Raw genomic sequence first — 27265 nt, forward strand, 5'->3', positions numbered from 1 at the left:
TGTCTGTATATTTAAAGACCATTCATTTTATTGAAGTTTTCTCCTTTTAAACCAAATTAATTACTTAACCCTCCAATGGAGATTGTTTATTCTGGTTTCTTCAATTACATCTAGCAAACACAGTTATGATCTAAATGATTACTCTGAAATTCATCGGGCAGGCAGTGCACTTTGAAGAGAAATAGGAGTTGTATTGGAATTTGCATACAGACAAGATACAAAGGCTAAGTGTAAACAGGGTGTAGATTAAAAAATAGTTAATAAATGTAAATCAGCGAGGCACTTTTGTCTATGTGCCACTCCCACTCACTTGTTTTCCCTGTCTATCTCAAATGAATGACAGAGGCCCACCATTTCTCCATTTCCCAAAGTATTCCTCTGCCTTGGGAGGAACAACAGATCAATCAGTGTTGGATAATCAATGTTAGCTTGAGAGCAGCTGGGTAAGCCAGGAAAATGTCTAGTGCTTTAGTTTGTTATTGTAAGGAACAGCCAAGCGTGATGTTTATATGTAAAGGCCCCAGGAGTAGGATTTAATTAACAAATGACAGCTGGGATTTCTAGAGAGCATACCTCAGAAACCCTGGGCCTCATCATTCTATCTCAGGTCAAATCAGCATGGACACCATTGCCAAAACCCATTCATGTCTGGCAATGACTTGTCCTTCAGATTTCCACTGAAGATGTCAAAGAAGTGTGTAGCCTGAAAAATACAACTGTGGGGTTGTAAAGAAAAAAGAAGAAGAAGAAAAAAATAATGTTCATGCATTCAGTTAACAGGATAATGAACACATAAAACCCATGTAGTCAGCACTGACTGGATGACCATGATTTGTGTCCATTATTTTGGTGGTGTTCTGATGATGGATGGTGTGTGTGTGAGTGAGACAGACACACTGAGACACTTGGAAAAGTTCTTAGAAAGAATAAAGGTATCTGACATTTCCTGATATGATAAACAGCAGAAGAGACAATTGACAGCACACTACCACCATCTGGTGGCAGAACACTGATGCCACCACTTGCATTTATTTCCCAATCAAATACACACAACTGTTAGCTGATTAATTAGTTTAAACTATGTGAAAAATAGCGAGTGACTGTAAGTTCAGAAATAAAATTAATACAATGTTCTAAAATCTTTTGGATGTGGATGTTTTGGACATGAGATGTTTCCTTGTGTTCTTTTCCGGCCTTAGTAGAACTATGTAGCACTTGGGGGCAAAGATGCAGCCCAGCAATCCATAACTTGAGGCCAAGATAGCAAACACCTCTGTGACTGTGGAGTACTTTCCAGGAGAGCTGATGTAGGCAGGAATAAACGCTATCCACACAGCACAAAAAATTATCATACTGAATGTGATGATTCTGGCCTCATTGAAATTGTCCGGAAGTTTCCTCGCCAGAAAAGCCAAGACAAGACAGAGGAAAGCCAGCAGGCCAATGTAGCCCAGGACCAGAGCATATGCTAGATGGGAACCTTTGTCACAGAGAAGAATGACAATAGGGCTATCACGTGGCATTAGTTTTTGTGGCATTGGGGGAGCAACAACCAGCCATACTGTACAGATGATTACCTTTATTTAAAAAAAAGTACACGTTTAGTATTTCAACTTTTTAAAGAAATGCTCCATAATTATTCTGATCTTAATAAAAAGCCAAAATTCTTTACCTGGACAAGTGTACAACAGGTAATGATTATCCTTTGCTGCAAAGGCCCGAACCATTTTATGACATGACTGCCTGGAAGTGTAGCCTTGAAGGCAATTAGGACCACTATGGTTTTCCCCAGAATGCAGGAGATACAGAGGACAAAGGTAATTCCAAATGCTGTGTGGCGCAGCAGGCAGGACAACTTAGAGGGCTGACTGATGAAGATCAGGGAACACAGGAAACACAGAGTCAAAGACAAGAGTAGCAGGAAGCTCAGTTCAGAGTTATTAGCCCTAACAATGGGGGTGCTTCTGTGACAGTAGAATATAAAGGCCACAAAGCAGGTGCTGAAGATGCCAGTGAGGGAAATAACCATCAGAATGATTCCCATAGTGTCACTAAAGGAAAGGAACTCCATCTGTTTGGGGATGCAGGCAGTCTTCTCAGCACTGGACCAGAACTCTGGCAGGCATCGGATACACTCTATGGCATCTAAAGGAAAGACAGAAAGGCCTTAACTGCCATATTGTGACTTTTCCACAGAAAATGCACTGGGTAAGTCACATTGTAAACAGTAATGTGGCCAAATGGCATTTCCTCACCAGTCTGATTGCTAATCTCCCCAGCTGCACAAACCACACAATCATGGCAGCAGATAGGGAAGTTAGGTCTGATTGCTTTCCGGGTCCCTGGAGGACAAACATTGCTGCATACTGACAAGGGAACCTAAGCCAAAGTGGAATCACAAACTACACTGGTCACATAATGAAAACCTGAATATACAAATTACAGTTCAGAAAATATTGTTGTATTCTGCTGAGACCCTTACTTTGGTTTGGTTACCAGTCCATAAAATTTTCTCTTCCTGGATTTGAAGTTTATGGTGTGAAGCTGCAGTTGTCTCATCAAATTTACCTACAGTGACAAAATCCATTTTTCCATTTGGCTTCAGCTGCCAGTTAACAAGGTCATACATGGCTGTAGGGTCACCATTCTCATCAAACTTTGTTTCGTCACCAAAAGTGTTGAAATATTTTACCTGTTTTATATAATGAAGCAGCTAGAAAAAAAGTAGATATGATCATTTGAGTAAAGTGACTTCTGTAAATTTATAATGAATTATTAAACAAAGTAGTACCTGCCATGGCTTTATACTGTCCATATCTGGACATGCTTGCTGAAGAAATGGTCCTTTTCCTTTCACACAGCTTCTCATAGCCTTGATTGCATGGGCAAGGGCATACACAGCTTTATAGACATTGTAGGAAATCCTTAGCTGTGACACATCTGAATAGATATTTGCTATGCTCCGCAACTCTTCTGTTCCAGAGCATGGAGGTTTACCCTCAGTATTATATTTTTGATCTTCAGCCTGTACACCCAGACTGCACTGAAACACCTCCTCCCAGAAGGGTGCCAGGAAGGGATCATTACTTGCATCTGAGCTTAAGGGGTTCAAACGAAGAAGGAAATCTCGCAATCCAGGTATGTCTGCTCGCCGAATGGCAAATCCCATCGAACCCTGGAGGATGTGATGGTACTTTCTAGGGGTGGAAAGAATGGCAGCTGTGCTCCAAGCCTCACTGGCGAGCCATTGTATCCCAGCAAGCTCCATTCTGAATTCACGAAACATGTAGATTTGTGTTTTTACAGTGATAAAAAAAACATTATAGACTTAAAATCTGCAAATAAAACAGATGATACTGAGGACTTGTGGAAGAATCCAACCTGAGCACTTCATCAAACAGAGCTGCTGCGTCTTGTTCCACGGCAAACACCAGAATCACCCAAACCCCAGATGATTGGATGTTGGAAACAATAGATGATATCATGCTCTGCGCTCTGTTCTTAGGTATAATTTCATGAAGAGCAACACAAGCACCCAACTTTGTAACCTAAGAGAGCAATAAAGAAGATAAATAACAGTAAATATCATTTTCATAGTTATTTTAGTAAGATACTCAAAGAAAAGGAAAAGAATGCAATTTTATTATGAATACATTTATTTGTAATTGTCTGACTCACCTCATTTACAAAGATATTAGCCCCACCACGACCATAATCATCATCCCCTGCAATCACACCCACCCAAGTCCAGCCAAAATGCTTGACAAGTTGTAGTAGTGCATCTACCTGGCAGTAGAAAAAAAACCCAAGAAGACTAACACAGAGAACCAAAACAAATATAAAACAAAACAACAACAAAAAACAATGTAAAATATATTTTTGTTTGAGTGTTGCAGTTAACCTGGAAGAAGTCACTGGGCATGGTCCTTAAAAAGGCAGGGAACTTGTTTTTGTCACTGAGACATGCACAGCTTGAGAAATAGCTAACCTATAAAAACAAAACAAACAAAAAAATCCCATAAATTTCAATGTAAAATAAAACCTTATGACCGGTACTGAACCTTAAAAGACTCTGAAATGAGTCTGTTGGATTTCATTCACAGGCTTGACCTACCCTAGTGGTAATTCAAAAAAATTGACAATAAGCAATGCACACTACTATGTCGATTACAGAGTATTTTACAAGCTGTGACAAACCTACCTGTGGCACATGAAAGACTCCCAAGAAATGAGCTACTACAAGAGACTGAGTAGAGCCCCCATCTCCAATCACTGCTGGTATGGACTCACGACAGACTCCTTGCTGGTGTGTATTTCCTCCTGAATTGTTCTCTGTACCCATTAACTCTAATACAGCCTTTAGAGCCTGATGGGGTGTACTGCATGAATCATATATCTTATAGCCCAGTGTGATGTTGGGAAGGAGATTGCCCTTTCTGTTAATTTCCTCAATGGCAAAGATCATAGTTTGCATCCAACGGAATGTCCGAAAATTAAACCTGGAAGAAAACAGCAAGAAATTTACATTTGAGATGCACGGGTTGACTGGCCAGGGACTAGAACTGGATGATTTCCATTGTTCTGAGTCAGGACTGGTAACTGGCATACCAGTCTCACGTAGTCTCACGTCATGCATGTATAACACATGCACAGTGATGCAAGCAAATAGTTACTTGTTACATGCTACAATGTTGCTAGGATACAAGCTCCTTTCTGTGAGAGTAGACACAAAGTTCACCAAAGCTAACAGGTAGGGGACTACAATGAAAATAATCCTGTCATCTAACATTTGTGACACTTAAGTTATCTTAACCCAGCTGAACATGTATGTTTTAAAGATTTCTAACAAAGGCAATGTGTCACAAGCTAAAGCTAACAAGAAGTCAAATCTAGTCACAACCCAGCAGACTCAGTATGCACAAAGGATCACTAATTATAAGGAAAATAATGGAAACAAGTTAAAACAGAGGAAATGATCAGTGTCCTGTTATTTGGTCAATTTATAAACATTCTGGAAAATTATGTCAGCAGCTGACATTTGTTTTGTTACATAAATGTGTTGCACCTGTGTTTGTTTGGTAGATAAAATATTTCAGGTAAAGCTGGGTGTACAGTGTGTGCATTAATTACAGTTAATTGTTCTTAAAATAACTTTATTTTCAGTTGGTTCAGTGAGAGAAGATTCTCCAACGTATTGCAGTTTGGGGGAAAATTGTAAATCTTAAGTTATTTTGTATCCATAATAAACAAAATATTTTGCATTAAAAGTTTATTTTTATTTGTACAGGCTTTTAATTATAGCTCTTCAGAATCAGCAAAAATGATATTCCCAGGTAACACTATATTTCAACATCCTTAATGTAAAGTTCCAAACAGCAATGTTAAGGATATTTAAAGAACTCTTACCTCGTGCACTGGGTAGACGGAGGTGTAGAAGTGAAAGACAGACTGGGCTCCACCACCATGTCATGAAGGGAGAAGAGTCCTCCTAATATGATGTCCCCCTTTTTTTCCAGTGCAGGCAGGCTCATCGTGCCAGGAATTATCTCACATTGATCTTGGTATGAGTCATAGGCAAAAATCCCTGTCCACAAAAGACTAAAGAGGACAAGCCTAGCTCTTCTCCATGAAAGACTAAACTTTGTTAATGTCAATGTCATCCATAAAGGGTTCATCCTTTCTGGAAAATAAATAACTATATACATCTGATAGTAAGTTTCGCAAAACTTATAGAAATTTGACTATGAGCAAAAAAACAAATAAAAAACAAAACTGTTAACTTGTTAAGAAAAAGCATGAAGAATGAATCATTACATCATTAACTTATCCTGACACAAACACAACATTTAAAGAAATTTAACATGCAGTATCTGGCCAACATAAGTGGATTATTATAAGCTCAATCTAGTAGTTAAAATACTTTCTATCAATCTGCTGTACTTCCACCCCTACCAGTGGTGCACAAATAACTGTATAGTCTTTGGCATCAAGTAAGAGATGCTGCCCTGTATGATATATATGCTCTGTGTCTCATGCTGCAACTGTCAGATTGACATTATCTCCCTGGGACCTATGATCAAAGGAAAAAGAACATGAGGTTCACAACAAGTAACAACAACAACAACAAGGAACTGGGATGGGCACCTGACCATAATGAAGAAAGACATGAGCTGTCTCATGTCTTAGTGTTATGCCTGGCTAGGTATTCATCCTTCAGGGATAAGGAAAGGCACATACTAGTGCAGTGTTAGACAGGGCTTCTACACTACATTACACGTGAATACATTACTTTTAGAACATACACACAGCTGCACTTTTATCAATATAAAAGATGTTAAATTGACTTACACTGATTTACTCTAACCCTGAACCCTTTCTCCTACAATTCCCTAAACTTACATTTAAAATAACCATCAGCCATAATTTGATTTATATGCTTTTAGGATTTATGTTCTGACTTACTTTTGGTGCCTAAAAGAAAGGTCAGACTCTGGAGTAATTTAGTGATTATTAATGAGTCATTGGTGTGTTTTGCATATCGTTATCAAGACAAACTCTGCAGGCTACAAAACACAGCAAAGCAGAATGAATATCACATGTTGTATGTTGTGCTGCCTCAGGCCATGAGATTGTGTTATGCACCTAATATGTCCCTGAGTGATGCTCAGAAGTGTAAGGAGGGTGTCCTAGGAGACAGTGTTTAGTATTAGGATACGATAATCTCTGTATTGTTTAGTTTAGCTTTTTAACAAGACCTTGGGCTCAAAGGATCAAATGCTCTCATGGGAAAGGATTAACATTGTTTTATTCTAAAAACAACTTGATTAAAAGAAAAAAAAATAGACTGCAGTTAAAAGCTATCCTCACTGGGACATGGGTATCATGGTAAGTGAAGTTCCTCTCTTATAACAATACAAAGATAATATAAATGAATCAACTTTCTAAAAAAGGAAGAACAGAAAGAAAATACTGGGTTACAGTTAAGATCTTTGTCTTGTGTTCCTCCCCTCACCCCAACTGGCAGATGGCCACCCCTCCTTGAGCCTGGTTCTGCTGGAGGTTTCTTCCTGTTAAAAGGGAGTTTTTCTTTTCCAATGTTGCCAAGGCGCTTACTATGATGTGTAGGGGCGTTTTTTCTGTTTTCTTTGATTATTTTAGGGTCTTTACCTTACAATATAAAGCGCCTTGAGGCAACTGTTGTTGTGGTTTGGCACTGTATAAATAAAACTGCATTTAATTTAATTGAACTGAAAACTGAATTGGCCTGTTACCTTGAAAAATGTAACTGGACTACTATGTCACTCGTGTAACTGAAAAGAGATTTCTATCCTTGACAGGAAGGCAAGCATATTATCAGAAGATGGTAGACTTAACTAAATATGTATGTATGCATGAGGTTATGACAATATCCACATCTGTTTCATGAAGTCCCACACAGAATAGTCAATGCCAGACACATTCAGTTTCCAGGACCACATTAGCCTGACTACACTAACCTATGCAAGCCTGCATGACCAGTGACACATTGACTATTCTGTGTGGGACTTCATGAAACAGACGTGGATATTGTCAGTTTGAGGTTTTACACAGCTTTGCCTAGGATGCAACAGTTTATCACTCAATTTGTCATTTTTGACACAGAATGAAAATTTGTAATTGGAATATGCAGCAGGGTGTATTCATGTTAAAAATGAAAACTACTACTAAATTACGACTTAAACTAAAACTACTGAAACTACTTCTACAACTAAAACCTCTAATAAAAACACTATTAATAACATTAAAAAAAATTCTTTTGGGTATTATTTTCAATTTTCATCACATCAAAAGCCACAAAATGCTCAGAATTACAATTTTAAAAATGTATGTAATGAAAACAAAAAAACTAAATGGAAAGGTGTAGGCTTTAACTTTTTAATTTAAACATATTCCATTATCCCTTATCTCATCTCTTGCTGTATCTTAAATGTTCTTATCTTTCATAAAAAAAGCATTGCTTCATATTATAATTTCTTGGCACTAATCCTTTTGGGGTTGAAAGAAAACATGATACTACTGTATCATGTGATACATTATACTCCTGTTTTCTTCTTTTTCTTGTAGTTTTTTTTTAGTTTTTCATATAAAGCTATAATTCAAAACTTTTTTTACTTGAGCCACAGTGAGTATCTCACAGGAAATTATATTCAGCATTCCCATTATTTCACCACAAGTCTTGTTTTTATGTATTTTATTTTATTTTTAAAACAGTCACTCCTGTAGAAACACTTTGGAAAGTTGCACCACTTCTGGCTTCCTCCTTGGATCTCAGACACCATTATTGGCTCCAGTCAGACCTTCTCCTTTTTTCTTACCTTACAGTTGCAGAGTTCTCACTTGCAACATCGTCACCATTTTCTCTGCAACAGCTGGAGTTAAGCGTGTTTCTTTATATAGAGAAATTGGGCGGGGCTAACTGTATGGAGATCGCACCAGGCTATTGGTTCTAAATGATTATGATTTACTAACATGGTGGCGAGAACAAAATAGACTGGTATGCAACACTGTTACCACACATTTCTGTCATTTGACTTTAACATTCCATCCTTGTACCTTACATCTCCCATCATAAATCAGACAGACACACATACATATATGCACACATATCATTATTTACACACACACACACACACACACACACGCACGCACACACACGCACACACGCACACACACACACACACACACACACACACACACACACACAGAGTTGCTTGCTCATATATAACAAATTAACTTACTGTTCCTCAGACAGATGATTTTGTTGGCCCTTACTGGACACTGACTTTGACTATAGATGAATGGATGGTTGTTAGTGGCATATGAAGGAATCCAGATGAGGGTTGATACCTTCATGTTTGAGGCCAGTGAAGTGTCATGTGTTGACTGTGAAGCAGACAGGTAAGACCCATATGCTGGACTCGTCAAACAGAAGATGAACGTAAAACATAGCTTCTTTGCTGGTAACAAACTGAATTAACGTACGATCAAACATGGCAGGAACAAACTGACTGGCAAAGTGACTAAGCCTAGGGAGAAAACATAGAGACAGACAGCAGCACACAACAAATGACGAGCACACAACAAGAAACAGAGGCTGTGTCCCAATCCAGCGACCGCATACTGTGCATTTGGAGACTGATTACGTCACAGCGATGCGACGAAGGGTGTCCTAATTCAAAGTGTACTCCAAATGTGTACGACAAATGCACAGTTCATTTCCCCAAATTTGAAGTGTAGACCGGTGTAGACTTCGTGGTCCCATATATCCCACAATTCACAGCGCGGCGGTGGGTGTGGATATTTTGTTTCGGAAAAAGCGGCAGATGCCTGAAGCGGGGTGGCCGAAGAGTAAACTTCCAAAAGTAAGTACTGAATATTATGTCACTTATTTATGTGCGATGTATGTTTACTAATGAAGAATATTAAAACATTACTGTTGGCCACATGTTGGCAAATATATGTGACATTAGTGATGTTAGTACTTTCAGCGTCAACTTGGTTTTAAAGCTTTTACTTTAAAATACGCTGTTCAATAGTTGACCTTAATCTGACAGAGAATGTGATGATTTTATGGGTAATTAAAGTCAGTCATATATCCACAAACACAACAAGCTGAAAGTCAGTGATGCTGCTCAGTTTGCAGTCCTGAATATCACGGCACAAGCAGGATACACTGCACTGTTAATGTTTGCTATGTAATATTGCTGCCTCTGTTCGGTGTTGTCGAGCCAAACGGACTTTAACGTGTGTTTGAACGAAATGACGGTTCACTCGTTAAGCTGAAAGAAAGATGCTTTAATCACAGGAGTCACACATGTGTCCACTGTACCATTTGGGAACCAGGGGCAATTCTAGGATCAGAGCTTTGGGGGTGCTGAGCACCCAGACAGCTGCGCAGCCAGGCAAGATAAACTTTACTCATCACGATGAGACTTCTTCCCTGTCTCTGTCAGTCCCTGCATTCCTAAATGTCTCCAGTTGTCCCGAGTTCTTTCTAACTGTCTCCTTGGGGCATTTAAACCCCTGTTCCTCCCTGTCCTCGTCGCCTGTTGTCTTCCTCTCCGTTATCAGTCATCATAATTTTACCATCTCTGTTCAAGTCTGCAAATTTCTTTATTAAATCATAAGATTCTTAAATTCATCAAGTCTCTCTGTGCCTGGGTCCTCATCACAAAACATGACATCACTGTTTTCTACATTTTAACACAATTTAATCCCCACACTTGTGAAAGAAAAGCAAAACACTTTTTTGAAAAGTCTGTAACAAAACCATCAAATCTAATCATGGTTATTTAAATGCTGCAAAAGAAGAATGGATTGGAATAAAAAAAATACATATCCTAACCTTAATTACTGGGGGAGAATAATGAATGATGCTCATAGTGAGTAAAAAGTAAACTGATTTACTTAATCAGTTTACTTTTTACATACACATTTTTAATGTGTATGTATAATATAATACAGATACATAAAAATACACTCCAAAAATAGAAGTCCTTGAAATGTACAAATGTACAAAATATTAATTTAAAAAAATATATAAAAATGGAGGCAACTTTGCCAATGGTACAATGTATACTATGTATGAAAAGATCTTTATTACAGATACTACTATGGCTCTGCAGATTTTTTTTATTTCATTTTAACCTATGTCGCCTCACCTTGAGGTTGGCAAATCTGTCTATCACTTTTGGTGGTCAACTCTCTCAAGCAGTTTAACAGTTTCTGTTTTGCCTGTCACTATTCCCTGTCTGTTTTCTTACCTGGTTCTTCCTGACCTTGTAATTTCTCCTCACGTTCTCCTCTTTCCTCTCTCCCTCTTTGGACTGACAATCATACACAAATGGATTGTATTCAATTAAATGAAAAAATTACATTAATATGAAAAAAAAAAATACTATTAAAATCACTAATAAAAAAGTCCTCTCTCAGTGTACTTTCAACCAAAAACGCAAATAACCAAAACTACATGTACATCTAATAAAAGATATAAATATTGAAACACTGATCCAACATTATTCTTGATTTACGGATCATTTGATCTTACACTTTTACCTGAGTGTGGCTCCTGGGTTTAATATTGGCACATGCACATATGACAAAATAACCAGCTTCTCTGATTCCATCTCAAAATTTTAAGTTTTAGATTTTAAATAGGCTATAAATGGGAGCAACAGGCGGTCAAATCTCCCTGATTTCACTACAGAGTAGGACGGATTGTAGGGTAGCGAACATCGTCGGAAAACACGTTTATGATCTGACTCCTACCAAACTATATAAAGAGTAACTGCAGGTTAAATGCAGCTAACATGTCCTGTTTTAAGCCAGGCACTTACACCTCCGCTCCGCTGCGTCTCAGCCACGATCGCTCTGCAGAAAGGGCGCTAGAGCAGAGTAGGGGAGAGGCGAGCTGGAACAAAAAAATTTTTTTTTTGTTTCGGAGGGGGAGGGATATCTATACTTTTGTTGGTAAAATATTACTTCTCAACCAAGTACTGCATGATTTTTGTATTTTTAGTAGTGTGTCACATAAACAGCAAACACTGTCAAAAAAAGTAAGAAATCTTTGGGGGTGCTTTGATTCATTTTGGGGGTGCTCAGACAGCCCCAAAAATGGGCTAAAAACGCCCCTGTTGGGAACTCTTCTTGTTTAGCACTCGTAATAACACAAACACTAAATCCTCCTTCTCTTGTGCTGTTTTGTAGCAGTGTATACACCTGAGACTGTCACCTGTCTGTCTGTCCTGCACTCTCTCTCTTTTTCTTTCTCTCTGATTGTGTAATAAAAGTATGAACATGTATTTATAAGTTACACTTGTGTTTGAATCCTGCAGCTTATCACACATTTGATTTCCATGTGTGACAACTGCAAATGTTCAGAGTGAGGACAGACTGAGGGACCCACTGCTGCACATCATCTGTGAGGCTTTGCACCCCTGATGATCCACCAGGACAAACTCAGCAGTGTGTGAGGAAGAGGAGGAGGAAGAGCCAGCAGCAGCTGACAGATGGAGAGAATAGACAGACTGTTCCCTGTTTGTGAAGGACTGCTAGAAAAGTTTAAAATAACTAATTGTCTGTCCTGAACCAGTCTTATTAGGTAATGTTCAAATAATCTTATATTCCAGTGTTTTCAGTGTGGGAGAAAGTACTCAGGGCCTTCAAGTTAAACACTATTAAAGGCAGCAACAAGTTTAATATTCAGAAACCTAAAGTATGTATCAGCAGCAGAATGGAGCTAAAAATAAATGTCCATGATTGTTTCAGTTAAATGAAGCTTTGAGTATTTTGGATTAGTAGTCCTGCTGTGTTTGTTGCATCATATTGCTGTAATTGTTTATATGCTTTATATATTCTGAGGTAAGTTGATCTATAGTGTTACATCATATTCTATAAGGATGTTATGTGTTTGTATACTTTCTTCCCAGTTTGACCCATTTAGCAGAAGTCAGCCTGTTTAAGGCTCTGATATCTATTCTGTATGACTTACAGCAGTTATGACATGGTCTGATTTTCTCACCCAATAAAGGAATATTTAATATATCAGTCTACTCTTCATTCTGTCAGAAACAGTTATCACAGGTCGTACATTTCCTTTTTACACATATATGTAAGCATTGAGCCAAATTTAGTAATGTCAACAAATTAAACGAACAATATTTGTCTCTTATATATGATACATCTATATATACACTGTCAAAGATACTTGTCTTTCAGTGAAGATTTGAGGTGATTGGAAATTTGAATAAATGCAACTTGAATCTTTACTGAAGCCCAGTGAATGACACAGAGTTCAAGCTCACTGCTGTAATATATCATAATAATCTGACAATAACTATAATATTGGCCATATTATATTTACATTGCCAAAGTGAGATGACTTTAGTCTCATGAACAACATTAGCTAATTGTTATTTGCTAACTAATCTTAAAATGACTGTTCAGTACAGAAATGAAGCCCAACAATCATGTTTTTACAGTCCAGTGGTCTCAGCCTCAGATACTCAACAAATCAAAGTGATGTCATAAAAAAATGAACGAACAAAAAAAAAATTTTTTTCTCCTTCATTTCTGTCAAACAATACTGTATGAAACGTTTCTCGCAGTTAGTATCATGGTTGCAAGGCAACCTGAGCAGCGCGACGAAGGCCAGACCGTCCCATTTCACAAGCCTCTCACTTCCGTACTTGTCATACTTCGTAGTACCCGCCGTATGTAGTCCGCGAACTGCGCGTACTACGAAGCGTTCGGTCGCTGAATTGGGATACAGCCAGAGAGATGCAGTGAATACATACACACACAGGAGGAGATGGGGAAGTGGAGACAGCTGGGAACACAGCAGGGGCAAATCAGGAGTAACGACACAGGTGAAGCAAAGCTGAACATAATGCACAAGAGACACCGGCCACCACAATAAAACAGAAAGCATAACCACTGAGACAGAGACAAAGACACGAACTTGACATGGATAAGAAAGCTAAACAAACAGAAACACAACTGACTTCATGAGGAGGGACATGGAACACAGGGGAGGAATGATAACAGAAATCTAAAGACTAGATAATACAATGGAAAAAAATAAATATAAAACAAAGGGATTACAACTACAATAAGAACCAAAACCTGGAGCAGAATCTTAACTTCAGAATATTAAATAAAACAAAATCAAAGGTCCAAACGCATAAATGCTGGGTTGCAGACCCACAACTATGAAAACAGATTGTTTTATCTTTTCTGTTTTTGGAGAAAGTCACTGCTACAAGTGGTCTGAAGTAGCTTTGGGTATTGGTCGCAATTGAGAAGGATGAAGATTAAATTCCACAGACAGATTAGTTCTGTCTCAGCATTAATGTGGGATTTGTAACCACACTTTTTCACTGATGCTTTCCTTTGTTGGATTTACCTTACAAGCTCATTTCACTGGACCCCGCCTGGTAGAGTGACAAATCAGTGACATGCAATACTAAATCTTGGAGAAACTCTAAGAGAAATTATATAAAAATGCTGAAATTATATCTTTCTAGGGACACCTTCTAGGCTGCGTCACTTTTCATGTGTGCTCATCCTCCTCCTCCATATCACCCCTCTGATGACAGGCTGATTGCTGAAAGGAGCATATATTGAAAGTTTCGGAGGTTTTACTTAATTTACAGTCATCTCTGTCCCATCAGTCTGAGTCTGCAGATATTATCAGCTCGATAGAGAACAACTTGTTCATTTTCTTTCTTCCTTATTAGATGTCAGTTTTGCGCCGTTATATTGATGTAAAGGGCTACAAACAACTAGTTTGCATAATCAGCTAATCCAAATCCAATCTATCTATCTGACTTCTTTTTCTCATCTTTATGTTAGGTAGTGAGGTTAGGTGTAGTGTAGTTTCTTTCTTTTGGTTAGGATATCTTGATCTAATTGGAAATAAAGTATCTGAATTTCAGAAGCAGGACCACGCCTCCAAACACGCTCCTTCCGGTTCTCATCTATATATGTCCCCCAAGTTTACGTGCCCCACCCTCCCTGCCCTTTACAATTCGTTAACTTCTTCACTTCTATTTAGTACATGGGGATCTGCCAGGCCCGGGAGCCTCCGCCAGTCCCCTTCGAGGCCTTTCCCAAACCGCAGCTCAATTCATATCCAAGCCATTCACCTTTATCTACTAAAACGATGTAAAACCTCATATGAGGACGTGGGCCCAGCGAGTGAATCTATCTATCATGGAATGCATGTCACACATATCTAATTCCTTAGATAGATTTGTTTGTCTGATATTTTCAGTTAGATGGATCTCTTTCTCAGCCTCACCCTAGAAGGGACATAACAAGACAGTAAAGGAAACACTCTTGATTTAGCAGTCAATTTGAATTTAAAGTATTACCTGTGGCTTCAGCTTTTAAGTATAGGCTGGATTTGCAGAATGCCTGGAAGGTGAAGAGCTCAGAAATCAGGAATAACATTGAGTATAATAAGTGCAAAAATTACATGGCTGTATCCAGCACACAGAAGAGATAAAGATTAGCTGGCCTGGAAACACATTTTCTCTGCTGTTATAAGAAAAATGAAAATGATCCAGGCAATATGTATACCTATACTCTACATGCACTCTGTTGGATATATGTGGAAAAATAAAGGACCGCTGGTTGTGATATGAGGGTATAGGGCTTGATTCACTATGGAGATCAAGCAATTCCTTGTTGTTTCTCACACAATGAATATTGAGAAAAATTTCACTGCCTCTCACTGTCAGGCAAAAATCATTTCCTTTTGTACTGGAAGCAGTAAGAGACCTGCGGCATATTAGAGTCTTCAGAATATTCAGTCTCCAGACATGCTAATAGTCTGTTCAGAGAATGAAGGTTACTTCAAACTTTGCTGTTTGATTTTCAGCATTTTTAGCATGAATATTTTTTTCCCACAAAATCGACTTAAAGCCAGTGGTGTGGGGCGACTTTTTTATTATTATTATAATAAAATAATAATAAAGAATCAGCTGAATTAAGAGGCTTGAGCAGACAAAGTTAACTGTAAATATCTACACAGTGGGGATTGAAAATATGAATGAAAAATGAATCTGATGTGTTGACAAAGCAGCTGGTTAAACATATTCAGATAATTTCATAGCTGCTACTTTGAAAGTGTACCTACTCTCCCATCAGATTACTGTCAAAGACCAGTGGTTTATCCATAATGTGCATGTGCAAATTACGAGAAAAACACAGCTGGCCTTTCAGCTTGTCCAGTTAAAGTAATTTTTAATGGAGAATGGACACGTCCCCAAAACAGAGAGAACTGGGGTTTTTTCTGAGATTGACACAAATGAATATAGCTGACTGCAGCCACAAGATGGCAGCAATATAAAGGATGGATGTACATGTTAATTGACAGGCGCAAAGATCTCTGACAGTGACAGCATTGTTTGAGATCAAAAGAAAGAGGTTGGTTTCCTGTGGTACACATTAATATATATGTATTTTTAGACAGCATTGCTTGCCTTGCTTGTCCTGTCAGAATGCCACAGGAGTTATGGATAATTTAGAAAATTCTTGTTATTAATTAAAATAAATTAAAGTAAAATTAAAAGAACCACCAAGCCTGCCAGGAACTGGAAACTGCTGAAAAAGTAGTGTCACTGTCCACAAGAAGCCAGTTTTACATAACCATGGACTGAATGGTTCAAAATCGCCACTTTCAAATCAATATTCAGCTGCCCACATTGACAAGCCAAATGATTTCTGGGAGAAATGCTTTATGGTCAAACAAGAAAAAGATCAAACTATTTAGCCAAATTGACAAGAGGTATTTTTGGAGTACGAGTGCCAGTTATTAAGCATGGTGGTGGTATCATGCTCTGGGGTTATTTTGCTAGTACATTGCACAAAGTCAATGAAATAATTAACATCACCTCAAATCAACAGCTAGATAGTTTCAACTTAAAAACAACTGGGTGTTCCAAGACAACAAACATCAAAAGTGATTTTGAAACTGATAAAGTTACAAAGTAAGGAGTTGTCAGATATCGAACCAGTATGATGCTAGAAGGTTGTTGCTGTCTACCAGGAGCATTTGGTGTTGTGCAGCTCGATAAAAGTCATTTAACCAAATAGTAGTAGGGGTAGTGGTCACATCACAATTTAGGCTCAGTGCCATCTTATAAATGTATAGATATATTATTAGATTTAAAATATATATGCATACACTTATATATAACATGGAATACGTCACACATATTCACAGACACAAAAGTTTTTAAATATCCTTCACTTGTGGCAAAGTTTTTTTTTTTTCATGTTTGCATGTCACTTGTTTGTGAACTTGTAGATGATGAAAACAACATGTGTTGTCTTAATCTGAATGAATAACAACATGCATTGAAGCGTAAGTGTGTGCACTTGGGAAGCACTTAAACTTGTTTGTGAGCATATTATGAAAGGGAAACTATGTTATGACATCAACCTAAACCTGCCAATTTACCTTTTTCCCAGAGGGGTGAGAGGGAAACAAGGGGAAAACTGGGCAAGAAAAGACAAGCAAGTGTTTTCGACAAGACTGATGACATCTGGCCCTTAGGCTAAAAAACAAGAGCTCACCAGGTGTTGCGTTGAAAACTAATTAATTTAGAATTTTTTTAATTGAAGGTTACCTTGTTTCTCTCAGAACAATTAGCATTGATGCCATTAATTAGTGAGATGGCAATAAGACATTAGTTACTGTCACCTGCAATTATTAGTTTAATATTGAAGAGAAGAAAAAAAACTCTTCTAAGTTAACTTTAAGAAACATACACACATACTGAGTACTATAAAAGTTTCTATTCAAGGGTGTCATTGTTTTCACAATTTGAAATTAACATTACATTTCAAAGTAGTTTATCTAATTTATGTTCAAGCTAATGCTGTACATATACATATATATTTATATTTATTAGGTTTACAAGGATTAAAAATATCAGTATGAGTTCAAATAACATTGGCTGTATTCAGGCCACTCAAATCTCCATCATGACTTTCAGGCTTCATTGTAACTCTAATTTCTGCTGAATATCTTCTATTGGATTGTCATCTACCCACAATTTAATTGTAATTCAGTTATCTAGCTGTAAAACCTTTTAGGCAGAACTGGGAAATATAGTCTTTTTCTTCTATGAGCACAGTCATCTTTAGAATTTCCCTCGTTGTAGCCTTTTAAAAAATATCCACACGTCATCATCAATTCTTTGGTAAATGTCATATTTTGATATGGACACTTGGGCCTGTGACCATCTCCTAGTATGCAGCAGAAATCAGGGCAGTGGGAAAAGACTTGCCGCCAAAGATGACCTTAACCAAGTACCCCTATTGGTTCCATTGAATTTTGGCAAACAAGCAATTGTGTGATTTCAGTCCTTTTGTGAGTTTGCACTTCACATCAGAAGATGTTTCTCATTATTACTGAATGTCACTGTCATACCTGAAGCCCAGTGATATTTTGCAAACATTTGGATTTACTCTTAAGATTGTCCCTGTAAAAGAAACTACTGTGACCTTATAGAGTCATGAGGAAAGAAAGTACATCTTCTTTCAGTTCTAAGGTTTTATGTATCTGGACATAACAAAAAAAATAAAATCATCTGGTTCTTACCAGGTTCAAAAATTATTTCAACACATCTTGAGGTACACAGCAATAAATAATCTAACATACATATTACATACAGTATATCATTTTGTTTTTAACAAAAACTATACGAGAATGAAGAAACAATGAGTCAGAAACTATCAAGATGACTCAAGAACCACTTTTAGCAACACAAACTTGAAGTAATGTTCTGCATATCTTTACCAATCCCTCACATCATTGAAGAGGAATTTCGACCCACTGTTATTTACACCATTGCTTCAGTTTATTGACATTTGTAGGCATTTTTTCCCAGCGATAGCATTCTGGCCACGGTGAGGTCTGTCACCTTCATTCTTTACTTTCTCAGCCATTATGTTCTAGATTTGCTGCTGTGCTTTGGATCACTGCTCTGTTCCATGATGTAGTTTAGGCCAAGCTTTAGCTCTCGGACAGATGATCTCACATTAGACTCTACAATACTTTAGTATCAATGTGCTCAGATTCTGTGGTAAAATAAGCCCAAAACATCACCCATCTACCACTGTGTTTAATATGTGGTATGAGGCGTCTGTGCTGATGTGCTGGATTTGGTTTCCAGCAGACATGGTGCCATGCATTATGTTTAGACGTTTCCATTTTCTTCTCTGCTTTTGAACGGATATTGTTCCAGAGGTATTGTGGTTTATTAGGGTGTTGCCATACTTGTTAAGGCTTTTTTCTAATTGTACTGTCATGAACTTCAGTATTTAACATGCCAACTTGGGCCTATAGAGTCTGAGATGTGACTCTTGGGTGTTTTGCAATTTCTTTAAACATTGCACAGTCTGACTGAACAAGGCCCTTAATTGGTTTTAATTGAAGACACAACATTAAATTTTAGGGCTTATCTTCATTGAGGTTAAGAAATTAAGAAATTAAGTTTCAATCTATAATAAGAACACACAGCCAGTGTCAATATTTGTGTGTCTGTGGCCATGCCACTTTTTAAAAAATATATATATATATATTTTACTTGTCAATGTGCTTGTATTGAATTTTTTTATATTTCCCTCATGTGTCGGTCTACTTTTTGTTCTATAATTATTGTATATATTTGCATTTATATGCATTTTTGTCCCCTTACACTGTGTGTGTTGACTAGTAATATTGGCTGTATACAGTTTTTTAGTTACTACTACTACTACTACTACTACTACTACTACTACTACTACTAATAATAATAATAATATGCTGCTGCTGCAGCAAAATATACATCACAACTGGAATTAGTATGGTTTTCAGTAATTCCACAATACTACCAGCAGATGACAGTATTGTCCATGGTATGGTGATGCAACAGAGGTACAAAGAAATCACTGATTTGTGATTGTGTGTATATGTAATTTGTTAGGAAAATGTTTTGTTAACAAGACTAAGTATTTTACTTTTTTTCTTTTATTTTCATTGATTTAAATCTTGCACTACATACTGTATTGCTGTCCCAGATGTGCTTTGTATAAGAACAAAATTAGGTGTCAGCTTTTATAATTTCTTATTTATTTCTCTCTTTCCATGTTCTACCCTATAATTTAGCTGACTTGTATTCTAAGTTCCCTGTTATGGCAATACTGACCTTCCAAGACTAACTCTAACCCTTAACCCCTGACCTTACATTTTAGTGTAGGCCCTTCACTCTTGCAACACTAAAATGCTCTCCTGAATATAAAGATCATTTAGCAATAATAAAGAACATCACTGGACTGCACAGAGATCTGACCTGATCCCCATTAAACAACAACACAGGTAATAATCATTATTGTGCTGCTGCACTGTTACAAACTTATAAATACTACATAAGGGTACCGAAGGAAGCATATCATTTTTGGATTGTTATGAAAATGTAGCTTAAATATTTATTATTTGTCAGTGTTGCAAACCTACCCTGCAACAACCCTCATAATACCAAAGAGAATAAGCCTAGGTGTATAAAAAGTTCAGATCCAGTTGCATGATAATATGTCTTTTGACACTGAAAAAACATATACGAAGTCAACTTCGGACTTTCATTCATTTCATCAAGTTCAAAAAGTAAGATGAATCATAGACTTTGGCCTTGAGGGCACCAGCTCTCCAGTGGACATCATAAGGGTATCATGATGCAACACTCCTGAAAACAAGTATCTGCTAAGAGGATAGGTGTGTGAGCTGACTGTATTCTACAGGGAATTTCTCAGTTTGTTATTGTGCTTGTGATTGGGATGAGCCACAGGTGTAGGTCATGGTCAGGCCTTAGGCACCTGCACTTCAGCACCTGTGTTCAAACTTAATCAATACCCAAAGGTAAACAACAGTGACTGAAAACTATTGCATAAACACCAATTTAACTTTGCATAAACAAAATTAACAATATCTTTTGGTGATTCAAAAGGGCCCAAGAGGCACACCAGCTGCTACTGAACATCCCTTTGGCTGAAAGGGAACAATAACAAAATTAATTATTGCAAGGCTCAATACACTGCTAAATCAGTTATGCTAAATTGTTTATTTTGCTCCCTGTCAAAAGTGTAACTTTAATCCCCTAATCCAAATGCAATACCTTCTTAAAGCGCCACACAGGGAAATAACTGAAAATACAAGGTAAACATGCCAAAAGCATTTAGCACAAATTCAAATCAAGAATGATTATGTGTAAATCCACGTGCAATATATAATGTTGTTTTTTGTTTGTTTCTTTTGTTTTTATTTTACGTTCAAATTTTCTGTTCAAAGCAGACAGAACAAAGAAAGAAAGGAACTGACAGATTAAAAAAACAACAACACATTAGCCCAGATTTCTAGATTACTAGATGTAGGATTCCACATCACTATGTTCATCCAGCTGAGGTTTTGTTAGTAAAAATGACTTTCAAATCATCTTCCCCAACTGTTCATAACAGTTTATAAAAAAAATAATAGTTAGTATCGAAAACTACTGCACTAGTTGTTTTCTGTTAAGCAGAAAAAAATAACTGTTACTTGGTATGCCATGTTACAATATTAAGTGTAATGAAAAAGGCAGATATTTGGGTCACATTACCAGGAATAATGTACACGGTTATGACAGTGTTCAGCAGTAATACTACCATTTGTATGCTGGAACACAAATTTCCTATGTGATCTAAAATAGTCAATATTAAAACTTTGCAGCATTTTGAAGCCCTGCAAAAATGAAAAGTGCCTTGTTTGTATTTAGAAGCTTGTATAAGTTCCCAAGATGAACAACTGCAAACCATATACTATATTTAATTATGGTCCCCACTTTTCATACCTTTACATTTTGAGGAACTGTATGTGCACTGATGTATAAATTAACTAACTCTAAAAATGTAATCTTATTGAGCTACAGTTACACAAGATATGGTATTACTTGTGTTTTCATAAGTCTGTGTTTAATTCACTTGTGAACTTTTGTTTTTCATTTGCAATGATATGGATCTATATATTATTGTTTTAGCACTGCAGGTATTGGAACACTGTTAATACAGTGCAATGAGTAAATCGGGTATAATTGAAGATATTCACAAATACATGTATGGATAAAATACTCTTGTAATTGTTTCTTGAAGACATATATTCTCATTATTTTCATTACAGCAAACAGAATGTGTACAATCATATGTATAAAATAAAATAAACTGAATGAAAGAAAGGGAAGCTGAATACTTTTGAGTTAAACATAAGGTAGCATTCATCATCTCTACATTTTGAAATCAAGACCTGCTGGCTATAACTCTGTGTGAAAATAGCCAAATAGTACATTTTACTCATGAATCAAATCCCGCTAAACATCATATCTATATTGGGTCCATCAATTCTAGTCATGGATCAATGTCCAAAGCAGGTCCACATTTTGGACGTCCAAACTTGGACGTCAATATGATGTTCAGCATTTGAACTTTGGACTGGGTAATATTTTTGGACTTTATGTGTCTATGACAGGTGCAGGAAATGTACATGATTTATACATTTTAATTACAAATGTGTTTTATTACAAAGAGCTTATGATTGTAAGAGGAAGTGAACATGGTTGTGATTGGTAGAGAAGTTGCAATGACAAGTAGGAGAAGTTTGTGAAAGTGTATATGTATGAACTGGACTATCTGCTCGACAGTCTTTGTCAATGCGCACATTTTCCAAACTGTGAGAAGCTGGGGACATGTGTGCTCGAAATCCACCGAGCAGCTGCTCACTTTTATTTTAGCTTCAAGAGCCTGCGGCATTTTGGAGATGTGCACTGATCACTCTGCATTCCTTCGCACATAATTGTTATGATCTAGTCCCATTTCAGAAGGTGGCATACTGTTCCAGATCATTTTCCAATAACTTCATTTGATTGTCTCAGCCACAAATGATAGCTATAGACGGATACAAAAGTGTAAACAAAGCAACAAAAAGATTAACTGGTAGTCTATAGAAAACATGTCCTTTACCCTCTGAAAATATGTGACTACTGACACTATCCGGTCTTTAAGTGATGACATGACGAATCCTGCTTCCGGGCCTAAAGTAGTCTGCGTTTAATATGGCTTTTGTGTTGTTAACATGTTTAATGTTTTGTATTTTCTTCTATTTAATCTCAAAAAGCTCCTAAAAACAGTCAGTGATCACTGTTGACCTCCCTCGGCTTTTATTACCGCTAATCATTTATTTAAGCTCAGTTTTTAAAACCTTACAATGTAACTACAGCCCAGCCCATGCAGCAGTATATGAATGACTAACCTCGTATTGTGGATGGATTATCTCATTTGTTCTCCTGGCTGAAGTTTGGTCCGTTTACAGCATCCTGCCATGCGATTACATTTGTTCCTGACCACCGAGAATCCTCACGTTAACTTTTATCGAGTGGAAAAAAGTTAGCGTGTTTATATTATGCTCGCATAGCTGTGTCGCTAGCGGTCATGTAGCACATCGTTATATACCAGCTAGCCAAACTTCAGTAACCCTACAAACGTCACTGCTGTTTAGTTTTCTGTCTTCATTTATGTTGGAAGTGATAGCAGAGCCATACGTTTGAATTTGTTTCCAAAATCCCTCAGTCAGGACATGCTATATTGTATTTAGATGGAAGCTAGCGAGCTAACTTCCTGCTAATTTCTAACTCCGTTAAATGTCATAAATTCCGTTTTCATGGATGCCTGGATGTTAAACTCAATTGTTACACCTGGTAGAGCAGAACGCTGATCATTTTATTACAGATGAAAGACTTTAGACAGTTTTTCAACTCTCAGTGATGCCACAGTGATCGTTTGATTTATGGACCTGCAGCGGAGTTTGAGCCCAGACACGGCTAGTGACGTCAGACTTAAAGACCGGATAGGAACAGTATAAAAACAACATTTAAACAGGCTTTAGGCTTTAGGCTAAGTTTTGTAAAGTTTGGCATTGAAAAGATGTCCACAACAACCACATTTTGACTATAAATAGCCTGTACATGGAGGTCCTACAGATATCTACACTAGATGTTCTGAAGACGTTGAGAAAAAAATGTCACCTGGCATTACAAAACAACCCCTCCAGTGGACTAAAACTGGACGTCCTAAAGTGACATATTAAAAAGGTTACTCTGACATCACTTTGCATAGTGGGATTTAATTAAAATTTTAAGTATTTATGGATTTTTTTTCCTTGTTAAAAAAAATTAGGACAATTTCAAAGTGCACGTTTTATCTAATATTTCATGTTAAATCCTTAAATTGTGTATAATTATGCATTGATATGCACTGGACATTATGTTTGTTGGTTTGAAGTTATAATTTGCTTCATTTGTTTCATATAAATTTGGAAATCTAAAAACCTAAAATTGTAACAAATCATTATCAATGCATAATATCATGCCGAGGACCAATGAAAGTTTTCCTGTCTCTGATTGGTTGGTAAAAACCAACATACCCTGTCATGGTCTAAGATAAAATTCTGCTCTAACCCAGACAAGAGTGGCTTTTTCCCACCATAATGCATAAATAGAAGATGTTGTCATTGATAACAGGACTAGTGTTCATTGGATTTTTTGCATTTCAAATTGTAGAGGAGGAAGCTTCTCTGTGTCAGATACTGGGGAGTCCAGAGTTTCCTATGCTGTCAAAAGAAGGAGATGTTATGATCGGTGGAGCCTTTTCCATCCACAGCAAAATAACGTCGCCTTCACTTGTCTTTACAGAGAAACCAAAACGCCTCAGGTGTTCCAGGTAATTTTATGCTATTAACAAAAATACTGAGTTTTGTGACAGTAAACACAAGTTTATATTTGCTTTTCATTTCTCAGTGTCAACCTTAGGGAGTTTCGATTTGCACAGACGATGATATTTGCTATTGAGGACATAAACAAAAACAGTTCTCTTCTTCCCAATGTTTCTATTGGATATCGTATTTATGACAACTGTGGCTCAACACTGTCCTCAATGCGTGCAGTTATGGCCCTGATTAATGGTGATGAATGGATGCTGGGAAAGAGCTGCTCTGGCCAATCAGCTGTGCATGCTATTATTGGGGAGTCTGAATCCTCTTCAACCATTGTTCTGTCACAAACTACTGGACCATTTAAAATACCAGTGGTAAGAGGGATGTTGATGGATATTCCATGTATGCATATGAAATGTAAACTTTCCTTATTCTGTCTCTCTCTCTTACATCTTTCTATTGTGTGTACTCAGATAAGTCATTCAGCTACTTGTGAGTGTTTGAGTAGCAGGACAGAATATCCTTCTTTTTTTCGAACCATTGCCAGTGACTTTTATCAAAGTCGAGCCCTCGCTCAACTGGTCAAGCACTTTGGCTGGACCTGGGTTGGAGCAGTCAATAGTGATAGTGACTATGGTAACAATGGCATGGCTATCTTCCTAGCTGCGGCCCAAGAAGAAGGAGTGTGTGTGGAATACAGAGAGAAGTTTCACAGGGCAGAACCAGAAAAACTTCTAAAAGTGGTTGATGTGATCCGTAAGAGCACTGCCCGGGTTATTGTTGGTTTCCTGGCCCATGTAGAGATGAACAACCTTCTGGAGCAATTGAGTCTGCACAACATCACTGGCAGACAATTCATTGGAGTGGAGGCCTGGATTACTGCTGACAGCCTTGTGACTCCTACCAGCTTTGCTGTATTGGGAGGCTCACTGGGCTTTGCAGTGCAAAAGGCTAATATCAGTGGCATGGAAGAGTTTTTAGTCAAAGGCTTTTGGGAGACAGAATTTCAGTGTAAGGAGGCAAACCAGGACAGTATGATAAATACTACATTTTGCAAAGAAAATCATGATCTAATGGAGCTGATAGATTATGATGATGATGTGGCAGAGCTGAGATACTCCAGTAACATTTACAAAGCAGTCTATGCTGTAGCCTATTCGCTGCACAATATCCTAAAGTGCTCAAACAATCAAGGGTGTGACAACAAAGTTCATGTTACTCATAGGCAGGTAAACTAAACTAATGACTAAACTTTTCTTTGTTTTGTACATCAAAATAGTGATATTAATATAATGGCAATATATAACACAGTTTAGTTTTCTGGTCTTCAGGTAGTGGAATCCCTAAAGCAAGTGAACTTTACTATTAAGAATGGGGATAGAGTGTGGTTTGACAGCACTGGAGCAACTGCTGCCAGGTACGAGGTGGTAAACTGGCAGCATGGACCAGATGGATCTGTTCAGTTTATACCAGTTGGCTATTATGATGCTTCTCTACCTCCTGGTCAGAGGTTTGTTCTTAAAACTGAAGCTATAATGTGGCCTGAAGGAAGCAAAGAGGTAAATATTTTAACTGATAGCACAACATAGTTAAAAATGTGTCTCTTCAAAACCTTTCACATATTCCTTTTTATTGGATCTGAAGTTGCCTGTCTCAGTGTGCAGTGTCAGCTGCCGTCCAGGAACACATAAAGTTCTTCAAAAAGGAAAGCCAGTCTGCTGCTATGACTGTATGCCATGTGCAGAAGGAGAAATCAGCAACACCACAGGTATCACAGTCCTGAATTACAGCAATGTGCATACACTGTTTGCTTTCTACAGTTTATGTGTCATGTTTAAGTCTTCTGTGGTACAGTCACTCATTTACAGTTACACTGATTTAATACCAATAACGGCAACACTATTTTCATTACAGATTCTAATGACTGCAAAAAGTGTCCTGGAGAATATTGGTCCAATCAAAACAGAGATGCATGTATATTAAAAAATGTTGAGTTTCTTTCCTTCACAGAATTTATGGGTAAAATTATTGTGTTTTTTACTTTCTTTGGTGTTCTCCTTACTTTAATAGTGGCTGCTCTATTCTTAATCAAGAAGGACACTCCACTGGTAAAGGCCAACAATTCTGAGCTGAGCTTCCTGCTGCTCATCTCCTTGACTCTGTGTTTCTTGTGTTCTCTAACTTTCATTGGTCAGCCCTCCGAGTGGTCCTGCATGCTTCGACACACAGCATTTGGCATAACTTTTGTGCTCTGCATCTCTTGTATTCTGGGGAAAACAATAGTAGTACTGATGGCCTTTAGAGCTACACTTCCAGGGACTAATGTCATGAAATGGTTTGGACCTGTACAGCAGAGACTGAGTGTTCTAGCATTCACTCTCATACAGGTTTTGATTTGCATTCTTTGGCTAACAATAAACCCACCATTCCCCTACAAAAATATGAACCATTACAAAGAGAAAATTATACTTGAATGTGCCCTGGGATCACCTGTAGGTTTCTGGGCTGTGCTAGGATACATAGGGCTTCTGGCTATGTTATGTTTTGTACTTGCTTTTTTAGCTCGAAAGCTGCCTGATAATTTCAATGAAGCTAAATTTATCACTTTCAGCATGTTAATATTCTGTGCAGTGTGGTTAACCTTTATACCAGCTTATGTCAGTTCTCCTGGAAAATTCACAGTTGCTGTGGAAATATTTGCTATTGTGGCATCAAGTTATGGGCTACTCTTTTGTATCTTTGCACCAAAATGCTATATTATTGTAATTAAACCTGAACTGAACACAAAGAAACATTTGATGGGAAAAATACAATCAAAATAAATCAAGGTACCAGTTTTATTTCAAATGCATTTAGTTGTATACTTTTTGATTTCACTACTTACCCTTAAGTTTTGGTGTGACATTAATTTTCACATGTATTGTATCTGTATTTTCCAAAAAT

The 27265-nt window shown here is 37.5% G+C and overlaps 1 protein-coding gene and 1 pseudogene across 1 annotated transcript; one reads left to right on the top strand and one right to left on the bottom strand.

Annotated features, from left to right (window-relative positions):
• Positions 1 to 1133: 1133 nt before the first annotated feature.
• Positions 1134 to 13233, bottom strand: LOC134640587 (extracellular calcium-sensing receptor-like). The gene is made up of 11 exons (XM_063492498.1): positions 13227 to 13233; positions 5407 to 5584; positions 4202 to 4499; positions 3902 to 3988; positions 3679 to 3786; positions 3382 to 3548; positions 2792 to 3269; positions 2483 to 2713; positions 2256 to 2379; positions 1673 to 2145; positions 1134 to 1577 (listed from the first exon to the last, which is right to left on the bottom strand). The coding sequence occupies exons 1-11, from the start codon at positions 13231 to 13233 to the stop codon at positions 1134 to 1136; spliced, it is 2595 nt and encodes an 864-aa protein (XP_063348568.1).
• Positions 13234 to 13348: 115 nt separating this feature from the next.
• Positions 13349 to 27144, top strand: LOC134640589 (extracellular calcium-sensing receptor-like; annotated as a pseudogene).
• The last annotated feature ends 121 nt before the right edge of the window (positions 27145 to 27265 follow it).

This window comes from Pelmatolapia mariae, linkage group LG14, assembly GCF_036321145.2.
Source record: "Pelmatolapia mariae isolate MD_Pm_ZW linkage group LG14, Pm_UMD_F_2, whole genome shotgun sequence".
NCBI lineage: Eukaryota > Metazoa > Chordata > Actinopteri > Cichliformes > Cichlidae > Pelmatolapia > Pelmatolapia mariae.

Coding starts and splice junctions, on each gene's coding strand:
- LOC134640587 (XM_063492498.1), bottom strand. Junction 4,500..5,406: donor CCGTCTACCCAGTGCACGAG/GTAAGAGTTCTT, acceptor GTTTTCTTCCAG/GTTTAATTTTCGGACATTCC. Junction 1,578..1,672: donor CCTGTTGTACACTTGTCCAG/GTAAAGAATTTT, acceptor TTTTAAATAAAG/GTAATCATCTGTACAGTATG.